The 13,558-nt window shown below is 39.0% G+C and overlaps 1 protein-coding gene across 1 annotated transcript; it reads right to left on the reverse strand.

The window, feature by feature from the left end:
- Nucleotides 1-6,333: 6,333 nt before the first annotated feature.
- On the reverse strand, nt 6,334-12,693 carry LOC139457402 (uncharacterized). Its single transcript, XM_071238801.1, has 8 exons — nt 12,376-12,693; nt 11,887-12,073; nt 11,406-11,549; nt 10,373-10,693; nt 9,673-9,942; nt 9,039-9,167; nt 7,431-7,466; nt 6,334-6,803 (listed from the first exon to the last, which is right to left on the reverse strand). Exons 1-8 carry the CDS (start codon nt 12,691-12,693, stop codon nt 6,334-6,336), a joined length of 1,875 nt encoding a protein of 624 aa, XP_071094902.1.
- Nucleotides 12,694-13,558: the final 865 nt, after the last annotated feature.

Genomic DNA, 13,558 nt, shown 5'->3' on the forward strand with positions numbered 1-13,558 from the left:
AATGAAAGTTCTTGTCAGGAATGCTTGTGTGTTTATGTTTAGTTGCATGTATCAGTTGCCTATGTTTAGTTGAAAAGTTTTCAAAGATTTTGACGGACATGATGCCGAATAGGATAACCAGCACATCGGCTGTGGTTGCCAAAGACGAGAAGACAGAGGAACAGATGAGAAGAACTCTTCCGCCCAGGGCGACCTTCCGGAAGCCGTATTGGATCCTAAGTGGCGCACACGAAGCAGCTGAAACTCACCACAGATGTGCAACATAAAGTTACACTATTTGTGACTAAATGCAATATCATAACACTATGTTGTTTCTATCTGGGCATTTTACGCCTGTTATGCACTTTAGAATATGTTGAGAACAGAAAGATATAAGTTGGTGACTATGGTGCACTTGGCTTAGATGGTTGAATCGGTCGCTCGTCAATCTGAAGACATGGGTTCAATTCACCACAAGGGTACAACGTGTGAAGCCCATTTATGACGTTCCCGCAATGCTGTTCCAGAACATTTACACAAAGCGGCGTAAACCATGATCACGCTCAAACGCAAAATACCTCCCAGTGCAGAAAACACTCTTGATGTGCTTTGAACAGCCACCATCTCTCTAACTTCACTGGATTCTCTTCTTAAGAAGATCCGGGGAAGGAACAGGAGGGACGTGCTGAATCCACCTGTGATGTTAAGTATCACACGGGTAAATTTGGGAACGAGAAAAAGAATTGTCTTCTTATACTTAGACATAGGCTGAAATTAGCGAAGAATTAGAGTTAATATCTGTTCAATGTCAGTGATGACATTACGACTTCATTACACACTGGTACCTTTCTGTTTCCTGGATGCATATTCATTGCATTTAAAATCACTAGCAATACTGATTTCTTCTTATTTATTGTCCCATGGGTCATGTTTTGATTGGTTACTCAATAAAACCTCAAATATGGAAAAAAGGTTCATCTCCTAAATGAACCGAAAACATAAGTCAAACCTCAAATCCTTCAAATCCTTCCTTCACTATCATGATAAACAGGGTTGGTTCAAACAATGCATTCATGGCTTCTGATTGGCTTTCTTCGCCTGATAACCAGGGGCTGGTTTGACGTCGTCAATGACGTGATATTCAATTACGTCAATGGATTCGTACTCGCTAGGCTTGTGTTCCTCCGATATCTTTTATCCGTCATGGGTAGGGAAAATATCATCATTGGAGTCCTGATAATAAGTCGGCAATGTCAGCAAGTTTGTCTATACCTGAGGTAACGTAAAGGCCATGGGCGACAGAATGAAGTCTTTACACTGTGGTGTGTTTGTGTGAAGTTTCGTTTTGTAGTGTTTAGTTAAATGTTCATAAGTAAGTTTCAAAACCTTCATGTTGCTGGAAATTGTACTTTGATGCGACCACCCGTTGGACTGAGTAAATGTTTTCCAATTTGATGTTGATTATTCTGTGAGTGATCCTGTTTCATATTTATCTCATTTAAGGAAATATTTAAAAAGTGAATGCAACACACCATATTTATGCTTGTCAACGATCGTCCACTTGAAATCATTGTCGTTTTTCAAGGAATATAAATTGAAAACATTGTTTTGTAAACAGGAAAAAACACATTGAAATGTCATCTTTTAAAACAGATCTTTCTTGCTCGTCACGCCGAAAACCCAGGTTCCATTCTATACATGAACTATTACATATATAATATTTACAGATGAATCTCTGTTCAGCCAAGACCGCCTCCGTGGTCTAATGGTAGAGCGTCCGCCCGGAGAGCGGAAGGTCCGGGGTTCGATCCCCAACCGTATCATACATAAAAGACGGTAAAAGATGGTACTTGTTGTTACCCTGTCTGGCTCTCGGCATTAAGGGGCTAAAACAAGGACTGGTCGGCTCGGAGTCAGTACACTGTGTCTGAGTGGGGTATTCATGTTAAACTGCGGCAGGGTATCTCAGTGAGCTAGCACTATAAATCGGCATCAGTCCGGACTAGTACAAGCAGCCACACACATATATACACGTGCATGCACGTCGCTATATAAGTGGAATAATCTTGGACGCGACGTTAAACCCCATTTCACCTCACCACCTCACCTGTCAGCCAAACCGAAAAACTGTGACCACAGAACCGGAAATAAACACTCGAATAACACGTTCCACAGTCGAAATGCTGATACAAGTTATGAAACATACCGACATGTATACCGCTTGTTTAAAGCATATTCATAGACATTCTACCCATACATTGTTATCTGTCATTCAGTGTAAATTGTTTCTGAATTAAGTGATTCATGAGTTGGTGCAAGTTTGAATAAAGTATTGATTGGTTTTGTTTCTAGATTAACGCCATACACAGCAATATTTCAGCGATATGATGCGGTCTGAAAATCATTGAGTGTGGACCAGACAATCCAGCAACGTCCCTCGCCGTCGGGGTACCATGACATGCAATCGATAATGTATAACATTATACATAGTTAACATCCATAGAAACATGTAGCATGATATAAAATAAGTTTGTTTGAAAATCGTTATGCTTACACCGAGGTGACTGTCAGGTTGACGTATTTTAAAGTATCTCAGTGGGTTAACAGGTCGTGCTTTCTGACAACACCCAAACGCTCTTTCTTGCACATGTCATGCAACTGTCATTGTGTGTGATATCATGAGCTTTGATTACAGACACGATTAATATTAACTTGTAAAAGGAACACATTCATTCATTTATTCAAGGTGATTTATCTAGTATAGTACAGAAATCTCATTAAATGTCACTGTTTCAGGTGGCGAAACGGCTACTGTTGTTCGGGCAGAGGGAAAAGAATGAAACAGTAAGTTTCATTTTACAGCATGACATGTTCCATCTAGAAAGAATCAAAAGAGTTGATAAAATAGTAAGACTTACATAGAAAAGTTGGTGGTGTTTTTCAAGGTGGTTTATCAGTAAAAAACATGATCACTTTTGATTCCATGCACATTAAACACCTTGAAAATTTGTATTGAATGCAATAAAAAAATCTCCAGATACTCATGGTGTTTACGGCTACAACCATTTCAGACAATACTCGGCTGGTATACTTCTGGTAAAACAAGATATATCCGCCTACTGGCACGTACCGTTGTGAAGAAAGGGGTAGAGGGTGGTCCGTGACAAGTAGCCGGATATGTGCGTGTCCTGCCTCGACGAACAACGAGCTCTAGTGGCGAGTTCCATAGCACATAATAGAACGTGCTGACTCTGAATACGGGGACAGCAAATTTGCATACATAACAACAATCGAGAGGTCTCGTTACAATGAAGGGAATTCATTTGCTGAACAAATGGAATACTTTTTTTTACCCAGGAGAGCAATACAGAGTAGGTCATGTCATTCATCAAATGATAATGAAGGTTGAGGGGAGGTGAAATGGGGTTTAACGTCGCGTCCAAGATTATCGCACTTATATAGCGACGTGCATGTACGTGTGTGTTTGTGTGGCTGCTTGTACTAGTCCGGACTGATGCCGATTTATAGTGCTAGCTCACTGAGATACCATGTCGCAGTTTAACGTGAAATACCCCACTCAGAAACTGACTCCGAGCCGACCAGTCCTTGTTTTAGCCCCTTAATGCCGATCGCCAGACAGGGTAACAACAAGTACCATCTTTTAACGTCTTTTGGTATGGCGTGGTCGGGGATCAAACCCCGGACCCTCCCCTCTCCGGGCGGACGCTCTATCACTAGACCACGGAGGCGGTCTAATGAAGGTTGAGACCTTGAAGTATTGATAGTTGACTCAATGACATACTCCTTCATGAATCCAATATGATTTTTATGGGCTTCAGCATACTGTAAACGTAATATTGCTAACTTGATTTATATTGAGATAACTGGATATTCATAACACTAGTCTTTACATTCGGTTGCGGTTTCTATATCAGCTTGTCACACCGACCTCTTTATAGTCTCATAATCAGTTCGTGTGTACACGTGAGCCTAGACAAGTTCATCGTCATGGCTTGCACGTACATACTCTCTACCTGTAACAAACCAAATATGTTTGCCCATATTCTGTGTACCGCCTCTGTCTCAAAGGCGTTTTGTGAGTTGGTTCACCTTATCCTGGATTACCAGAAAGTATTTGATTTAGTTACAGCGTTAACCACTAACCCAAAGATGTCCAATATTTTCATTGTAGTGGAATTAACTTTGTGATCAATAATAATCGACTATTTTCGACAAAGCTACCAATAGAGATGTCTTCGTATCTGTGAGAAAGTTATTATGATCATGTTATCGTTTTACAATCTACCAGTGTATCACTGGTTTACTCAAATAAGGATGCATCAATTGCTTGGGTGAGAGAAAGCTTTATTTCAGTAGACGGGCCCCCGGCCCATTATACAATACGTGATATAAAAATCAGACAATTTCAACGCCAATGAGAAAGTTATTACGCTTTTAAAAGCAAGAAATATAAATGTAGCTAAAGCATTAATTACGCATGGGGTTTAAGATGTACAGAGAGTTACAAATTTATCAAAAGTTACATTTGTGTAAAAATAATAAGGTAGAACATTATGTCTCACACTGTCATAGTATGGACATTGTAAACAAAAGTTATTCCACTAAAGGTCTTACACAAAATGGACATAGTCTCTTAGCTCTAGTTATATTGTACTTCCTTCAAAGTTTGACGAGAACATCTTACTTAGGCACTTAGTGGAATACAATCTAGATAATTTTCAAATACATTATATTGCTTTATACAAGAATAAAAAGAAAGTTTTGAGTAAGTTCTTAAACTGCTAGACCTCTGTTGGCTATCTCTATCAATACATCTTATTTTAAAGTTATTAATAAAACCAATATGATTTACTCTTTAACTATCCCAAACATGGCCAAAAGTCATATGTTTTACATTTAATGCCCACCAATTTATTCCCTTTTCTGCCAGATTGTATTGATATGAATAAGCATGATTAAGGATCATATTAGTTTTCTGAGATACAAGTGGCAGCCAATATTTGACAATATGAACATGTTGATTGACTTTAAGTGAATAACGTCCAAGCTCACCATGAGCAACTATATTGGGGACAAATCTCCCATATAATGGCATAAAATATTCTTACAGAATCTATCATGTACTTTAATAACATCTTGGGACGGGCAAAAGCCCCATATCTCTGAGCAGTAGTGAAGAACAGGTAGTAATTTGACATCAAATATCTGTAAAAGTATACCATAAGGAGGTTTCATAAAATCATTTGAGCCTGATTTTAAAGCAAGGAGATGGCAGTGCTTGTGTCTTCTGTGTAAAGTACCAACTACCAGATGATGAACGATGAACACCTAAATATTTATAAGTAGGAACAATTTCTATAATGTCAGTGCCAAACCAAAACTGTTCATATCTTCGAAGGCGACCACGACGTCCAAAGACAATAAATTTACTTTTGCATAAATTAATAGACAATTTCCATTTATGACAATAAATCTTCATTTTGTCGAGGCGTCTTTGCCGCCCCACGACTGTACTATCAAATAAGACCATATCATCTTCAAACATTAGAATAAAAAGTTAAATCATTCCTAATTGGATATTACGTTGCTCGTCTGAATTAAGAAAATCAACAATATTATTTACAAAGAATGAAATCAGTAAGGGAGATAACTCACATCCCTGTCGTACACCTTACTGGCAATGGAAGAAATCTGTATAGCCACCATTAACAAATATACAAGATTTAACATTTTCATATATATTTTTTGTATTCTAAATATTTTACCATTAACATTACCTATCCAGAGTTTGTAAAATAAACTTGTCCTACACACTAAATCGAACGCTGACTTAAGATCTATGAACGCACAACAGAATCTACTTTTATGTAACAATAAGCATTTTGCAAAGGCGCCACCTAGCGGTGCTAGTGGTAGGACGCACAGTGAGCTGGCTCTCACTTTTAAGATCATTTCTCGCTGAAAACTATACCTATAACAACATGTAGTAACACGAAAATATAATTACAGGTACTGTTTTCATCATGGGCTGTGATATGGCCACATACAGAGCCTATATTGACAGTCCTCTGTCTCCATCTCACCGGTGTCCTCTGCCTCCTCAACCTGGTCCTCTGTCTCCCCAACATGGTCCTCTGTCTCCTCAACATGGTCCTCTGTCTCCCCAACATGGTCCTCTGTCTCCTCAACATGGTCATCTGTCTCCCCAACATGGTCCTCAACATGGTCCTCTGTCTCCCCAACATGGTCCTCTGTCTCCCCAACATGGTCCTCTGTCTCCTCAACATGGTCATCTGTCTCCCCAACATGGTCCTCTGTCTCCTCAACATGGTCCTATGTCTCCCCAACATGGTCATCTGTCTCAACAACATGGTCCTCAACATGGTCCTCTGTCTCCCAAACAAGGTCCTCTGTCTCCTCAACATTGTTCTCTGTCTCCTCAACATGGTTCTCTGTCTCCACAACATGGTCCTCAACATGGTCCTCTGTCTCCCCAACATGGTCCTCAACATGGTCCTCTGTCTCCCCAACATGGTCCTCTGTCTCCCCAACATGGTTCTCTGTCTCCCCAACATGGTCCTCTGTCTCCACAATATGGTCCTCAACATGGTCCTCTGTCTCCTCAACATGGTCCTCTGTCTCCTCAACATGGTCCTCAACATGGTCCTCTTCCTCCGACTCATCACCGAGAGGGGTCCAGCGTTTTATCAGCACCCATGCAATGATGGCACCAACTCCGGCAATGATCAGGGACACTCCCCCAAAATACAAGGGACCATTTGCTGGGGATATTTTGATATTTGCTGAAATGTTAAATATAGAAAGCTTAACTAACAGTGATCATGTTTGTGGTGTTTGTGATAAACACTTTTCTGAGACAGTTGAAGCACTGTTATCCTCCGTGGTTACAACGTATATGCACTGGATTCATAGAAAGTTGCTCATTTCTAGTCGATGGTACTGATATGATCTTCATGTGAATTTATTAACTTTGTACATGGAATCTACATGCATATGTGTAAATTATCATGAAATAATTGTCGCGATATTCGAAAAATAGTATTATACACATTGACAAGAAATGATGTCATGGTGGCTTTTGTCCCTTTAATTAAATAACCTTTTTGCGTTAGTTCATAAATTATGGGAATGACCTATGTCTGTAGGTGTGAATATTTTTATTCTTAATAAAATAAAATATAATGTTTTGTGTCATTGAAAGAGTTGGTTTTGAAAATAAATATTGACCTATATTTCAGAGACATTAACCTTCAAAAGTGGATTCATAATCGATGCACGTTCATGGCTCGGTAAGGTAGACGCTACACGTACATGTCTCCCAGAGCAAATTAGTACGGATACAACGAACAAAAAGCATTAAAAAGTGAAATTGTACTGAAAATAAATGGCACAGACATACAGATGCTCACCTGCATCATCTCGAGGGGAGAGTGGTCCAGAAAGAACTGTGAATAAGATAATGAACGATGTGTCACATCTCTAAATGAGTGGGGAATTAGTAAAACACGTTGCTCTACTGACATGGTAGAAGTTGTTATTTATCATCATAATATTGTCGTACGGAACTGTTAGGGAACTTCCAATTAACAGTTGCTCTCCACAAATTATATGAAATGATTCATTCAACGTTAAACTGATTTTCAGATTGACGCCTGAGCGGTCATTTGGTAATTGATTCATACCCTTAAAAAAGAAACCTGTTACTTCTTTTCAGAAATGGAATTTATTTTAAAAAGTATCCATACGAAGCTCAATCAATCTATCTGTATTCCAGCTGATGAACAACATCGAATATATATTACATATAAATAACTGATTTACATACGAAGTGCATGCGTATTAACGATTTCACCCGCTACATAACATTGTTGATGCTGACAAACAGACAGATATAGACATTAAGTAAGTGACTGTCAATTGAAATTATTTGATCAACTTGTTCCTCCAGTATTGTTATATGGATCTGAGGTGTGGGGTTTTGAAAATGCTGTTGTCACTGAACGTGTACATCTTAAATTTTGTAAATATATTCTCAAGTTAAAACAGTCAACACCCGATTACATGGTATATGGTGAACTAGGGAGGTATCCTCTCAGCATTTTCATCAAGATAAGAATGATTTCACATTGGTGCAAGCTAACATCATCACAAACTAGCCTTTCTAATATAGTATATAAACTTATGTTTCAAATGTCCATTGCAAATCCAGATTACCATTTCCCACTATTAAAAAAGTAAAATGCATTCTTCAAAATATAGGCTTTAATTACGTTTGGTCGTCTCAAACCTTTATTAGTGCCGCAGGGTTGAAACAAAATGTGAAACATGTTCTCATTGATAATTTTCTGCAAAGATGGCGAGAATCAAAGGAAAATTCATCTAAAGGTTACTATTATAACATGTTTAAAGAGTTACCATCCCTAGAACCTTATTTACTAGAACTACCAATCACCTTACTCATCTCTCTTGCTCGTCTTAGAACAGCATATCATAGATTACCCAATGAAACAGGAAGATGGTATAATATTGTGAGAGAGGAAAGAAAATGTACATTGTGTAAAAATTTGATATGTGATGAAATTCACTTTTTATTAGAACGTCTTTATTAGAATTAGTTTTTGCCTCAATACTACTGTATGTATGCTTCTGCCGTAAAATTCTCTCATTTGATGTCCATTACTTATAAGCCAATTCTATTAAAACTGGCAAGTTATATAAGATCATGTATGGAAATGTTCAACTGACATGTTTTCTCCTATTGTATCTAATTCCTGTATCCAATTACATCTCTGTATCACTGCCGTGATTTACGAGAATAAACATCATTCATTCATTCAGTGAGTGAGTGAGTGAGATGGGTTTAACGCCGCTTTTATTCCAGTTATATCACGGCATGACATTAAGTAATGTTTGATGACAGTGTAAAAGTACTTTCTTCCTTTTGAGCCATTGTGGCACTGTTTCCAGTGTGACAGGTTTAAGTTAATGAAATTGAAGTAACACAGAACACTACCTACCCAGGGTGAGGAGGATGCTGATAAGTTCTCCCATCTTCTCAAAGCAGCCAAGCACTGGGAGTGCCAATTTCAAGTTGCTTCTTCCCGTAGTGTTGACCAACGCTAATGGCAGCATTATTTCAGAGAGAGCTGGAAAATGATAGTACAAAGTCTGTAAGTCTTGGGCGTTGGGACAGCCATGTGGTTAAAGCGTTCGCTCATCATGCCGAAGACCCAGTTTGGATTCTCCACATGGGTACAATGTGTGTCCCCCACCGTGATATTGCAGAAATATTGCAAAAAGCGATAAGAAACATACATACAAAACACAGGACTGCATAAGAGAGATATCACAAAATTAGAGTGTGAGTGAGTGAGTTGGGTTTAACACCGCTTTGTATTCCAGGTATATCCCTGCGTCTCAGCTTGATGTGGGAGGAAAGCCCAAGTGATGCGGGTGTTAGTTTTTTATCTCATAGGTGAAACCCACAAGCATTGTATGGTGCTGACAAACCTAGAAACATTATGAACCCACGAGCGCAGATTTCCGGCGCCCCTAACGGACACTACTCTGCACAGCACCTGAAAACAGGATGAATACATAGTGTGTGCATAGAATATACGAGGTACATTGTACATTCATAAGTTAACCCACCTGTGGCAACTCCAAGCTCGCAGATGACAGCCCAAGTGCTACCAACCGCCCTCTGGTGTGCCATCATGACAAGGCCGACAGCTAGGACCGATAATCCCACCAATAAAAGGGCAGACTTATGTAGCTTTTGCTTCTGGAAATGTTGGATGGTAACCAGTATTACCAGCACAAAAAACTGAGTGGCGAACAGACAAATGACAATGAGCCAATCATTGATGTGGATAAGTATTGTGCTGATTATGACGATTTCATTCAGAAGGATTGACAACCCTGTAAGACAGAAATAAATCCATGAGTATGAGATACGAACAACATTCCTATAATCATATAAGGTAATAGCACACAACTATGAATTACATGACGCAACAACTAAATGGGTCTGGCTCATTTATATAAAGTCGTCTTAAGATAACGGACCGACCGAATTCAGCAGATATTATAGTTATCTATTCAATAACGACTAATAATATTAAATTTTTATTTGTTAGATACAGTTGAAATACCAAGGTCAATGTCAAGGTCAGACATCCACTACACCCGAGTTTGGGGGAGGGGGGGGGGGGGATTCTTGTTTTCGACCAATCAGGCGCAGATTGTGGGACATAAGGAACGGGACTGTGCACATTGCTTTAGAACACCTCAGAGCCCTTGCTGAGCCGTTCACCCTGATTCAAGTTTAGCATTGCATTTGAAAACCTACCCAAAGAAGCAACAAGTCTTATCGAGATGAGGAAATAAAACGGTGGGTGTTTGAACAGCTTGGGCGCATTCTGCTGGGTCTGTGAGTTCTTCTGCAGAAAACTACTAGCGATAAGTCCTATAACAGCAGATATCTCAAACGCTCTCATGGTATGAGACAAGTCCCATCCAGGAGAAAGGCCGACCACGATGGCAGTGATACTAATGATGTTCCCGACGGTGAAGCTGGTGTGGCTGATAAGAAGAGCGAGAGCTGGACGAGTGTAGAGGTGGTCCACGGTAGCTACAACGCCAATCGTCCGAAGAAGACCCACAGCAAAACCTGACAAAGATTTCGTAAGGCCTTTATCAAGGTTAAATATCCAAAGACAAATTATTGATAACCTTATGTCCTCCTTTTGTAGTGGACAGCCTGAAATATATATATATATTCTATATCTAAAACTTATGTGTCCAAAAGGCAAGTGATCAGCAGAAGTTGGTTTCGATAAAAGAATCCATACCTTTTACACTTACTGTCTTTGACAATTAACTGCATTTGAGTGAGTGAGTGAGTTGGCCACCGAACTGCATTTGAAAATACTCACATAAGCGTTTGGATGTATCTGCCCTACTCAAATGTCTACTAAAATGCGTCAAGTCTTCAGCAAATACTACCCGCATGTCCATTTTGTCATATTCAGTCCAACATGGATACACGGAATAATCCTTTTAAAATATGCATAGTTTATTACTAACAGCAGTGTGAAAGGTAAGGTGAATATAGCGTTCTTACGTTAGGCCTAAAAATAGTGTGTATTTTTAGTGGCCAACATATATGTCGTCTGAAACAAACAAAAAACTCTCCATGTTGTCCAGGCAATCTAGGCCATTTTTGCACTCAACTTGGAACAAATTGCACCAAAATTTAGTTAACAACAATGTATTTATAAAAGGTCCCGAAAACATCATACTAAAACCCCCAAACAATCCCGGTTTGGGACATATGTCTCATTTACATAATCCATATAAATATTTTAAAGACTTTGACAGACCTCCCATGATGCCAAATGGGATACTCAGTATATCGGCTGTGGTTGTCAATGACGAAAAGTAAAAGAAACAGATGAGTAGACCACTTCCGCCCAGGGCGACCTTCCAGAAGCCGTATTTGATCATGAGCGGCGCACAGGAAGCAGCTGAAACACACCACAGGTATGCAACAGAAAGTTACACTATTTGTGACTAAATGAAAATGTAACAATATGTAGTTTCTATCTGGACATGATACGCATGTTACTCGTGAATAAATACACTCGCGCAAAAACAAAACAACACCAACATGACGTTGGTGTCCAATGTGAATTTATCTTAGATGGTCAAAACGGTCGCTCGTCAATCCGAAGCCTCGGTTTCGAGTCAGCACACGGGTACAATGTGTGAAGCCCATTTCTGACGTTCCCGGCTATGCTGTTGCTGAACATATGCACAGAGCCACGTAAACAATAATCACTAAGTTATCTTAAAATCAATTACCTGCTAGTGCAGAAAACAAACAAAATGTGATTAGTACTTCAGGGACCATCTCTCTGACTTCACTGGAATCTCTTCTTAAGACGACATAAAACATCAAGGACGTGTAGAACCCAACTGTGATGTTCACTATCACACTGGCAAATATGGGAACGAGAAAAAGAATGGTCTTCTTACACTTAGACGTAAGCTGAAATTAACGAAGGAATATTGTTACTGTCATTTCAATGTCAGTGATGTCATAATGACTTTGTTACACGCTGTTTCTGGGATTTTGTTCCATGTCTACGATGTCTTTCATTGGATTTTGAAATTACAAACAATGCTAATTTCTTCTTTTGTTTTGTTTATTGGGTTATGTTATTGGTTACTCAATAAAACCCGCAAATATGAAAATAACATTCATCTCCAAAATGAACCGAAAACATCACACAGCCAAACGTCACATAAACTTTGAAACCTTTGCATTAAAAACAATCTTTCAACTCTTACCGTACGTGGCTCGGTTATTACTTCCATGTAATCATGCGCAGGGTTGGTTCCAGCAATGCATTCATAGTCATTATCTTCTGATTGGCTTCCTTCAATAGCCTGATAACCAGAGGCTGGGTTGACATCGTCAATGTAGTTATATTCAACAGAAACAGGATTGCTGTTGTCGGTGCTAGCGTCATTACCAACAGTAGTTTCATCAATGGATTCGTACTCGCTTGGCTTGTTTTCTTCCAGGATCCCTTCTCCTTTGTCATGAGAAAGGAGGATTTCATCAGCGGATTCCTGATGAGAAGTTGGTCTGAATTCAGCCGACATTGTTGGTAATGTCAGAGTTATATTAGCTCTTTGTAGCAAGTTCGTATGTAGCTGATCTAACGTAGAGGCAATGGACGACAAAGTGAAATCGTTACACTACATTGTGTTTCGCGGAAGTTTCGATTTGAAGTTTTTAGTTAAATATTCATAAGTAAGTTTCAAAGCTCGTGTTACTTCTAATTGCGGAAATTGTAGCCAGATGCTACCACAGTATTCAAAATCTGACTTCGGTTTGACTGCTATTATCATTCCATTATATTGTTTTCAATACATAAAGAAAATACAAAATACGTTAATGTTACCATAGGCGAGTCATCGATCATCCACTTGAAAACCTTTGTTTGTTTGTTTTTTAACGTCACACTCAGCAATATTTCAGCTATATGACTGCGGTCTGTAAATAATCGAGTCTGGACCAGACAATCCAGTGATTGACACCATGAGCATCGATCCACGCAATTGAAAACCTTTAGATTTTTTAGGGATTAGAATTGAATAATTACAATATTTCATACACTAAGAAACCTTGAAATGTTAAAAGAATAATTATCTCAGTAACCTCTAGTCTCGGACATTCCATGTGTATGTTAATGACTTACTATATTTTGTCAATTTCCTGACGAGTAATGTTTTATAAAACAAGTGTCTGCATTGTTTTTCTAATGACCCTGGCAGACAGACTGAACCATTTTCAAAAGGCAATTTTGTGCCATTGATTCTCAACTTATGTAGATAATATGATGACACGGGGTGTTTGATTAGAATGCAAGGTGTGTGCTCTGTGAATCTATGTATTCTGTCTTTTTTAGGTTGTAGATTTTTTTTTGGACGGTGATTATGACCTTTCCACTGTGGCCACATACAC

This window comes from Haliotis cracherodii, unplaced genomic scaffold (assembly GCF_022045235.1).
Source record: "Haliotis cracherodii isolate W230 unplaced genomic scaffold, xgHalCrac1.p SCAF_12, whole genome shotgun sequence".
Taxonomy (NCBI): Eukaryota; Metazoa; Mollusca; class Gastropoda; order Lepetellida; family Haliotidae; genus Haliotis; species Haliotis cracherodii.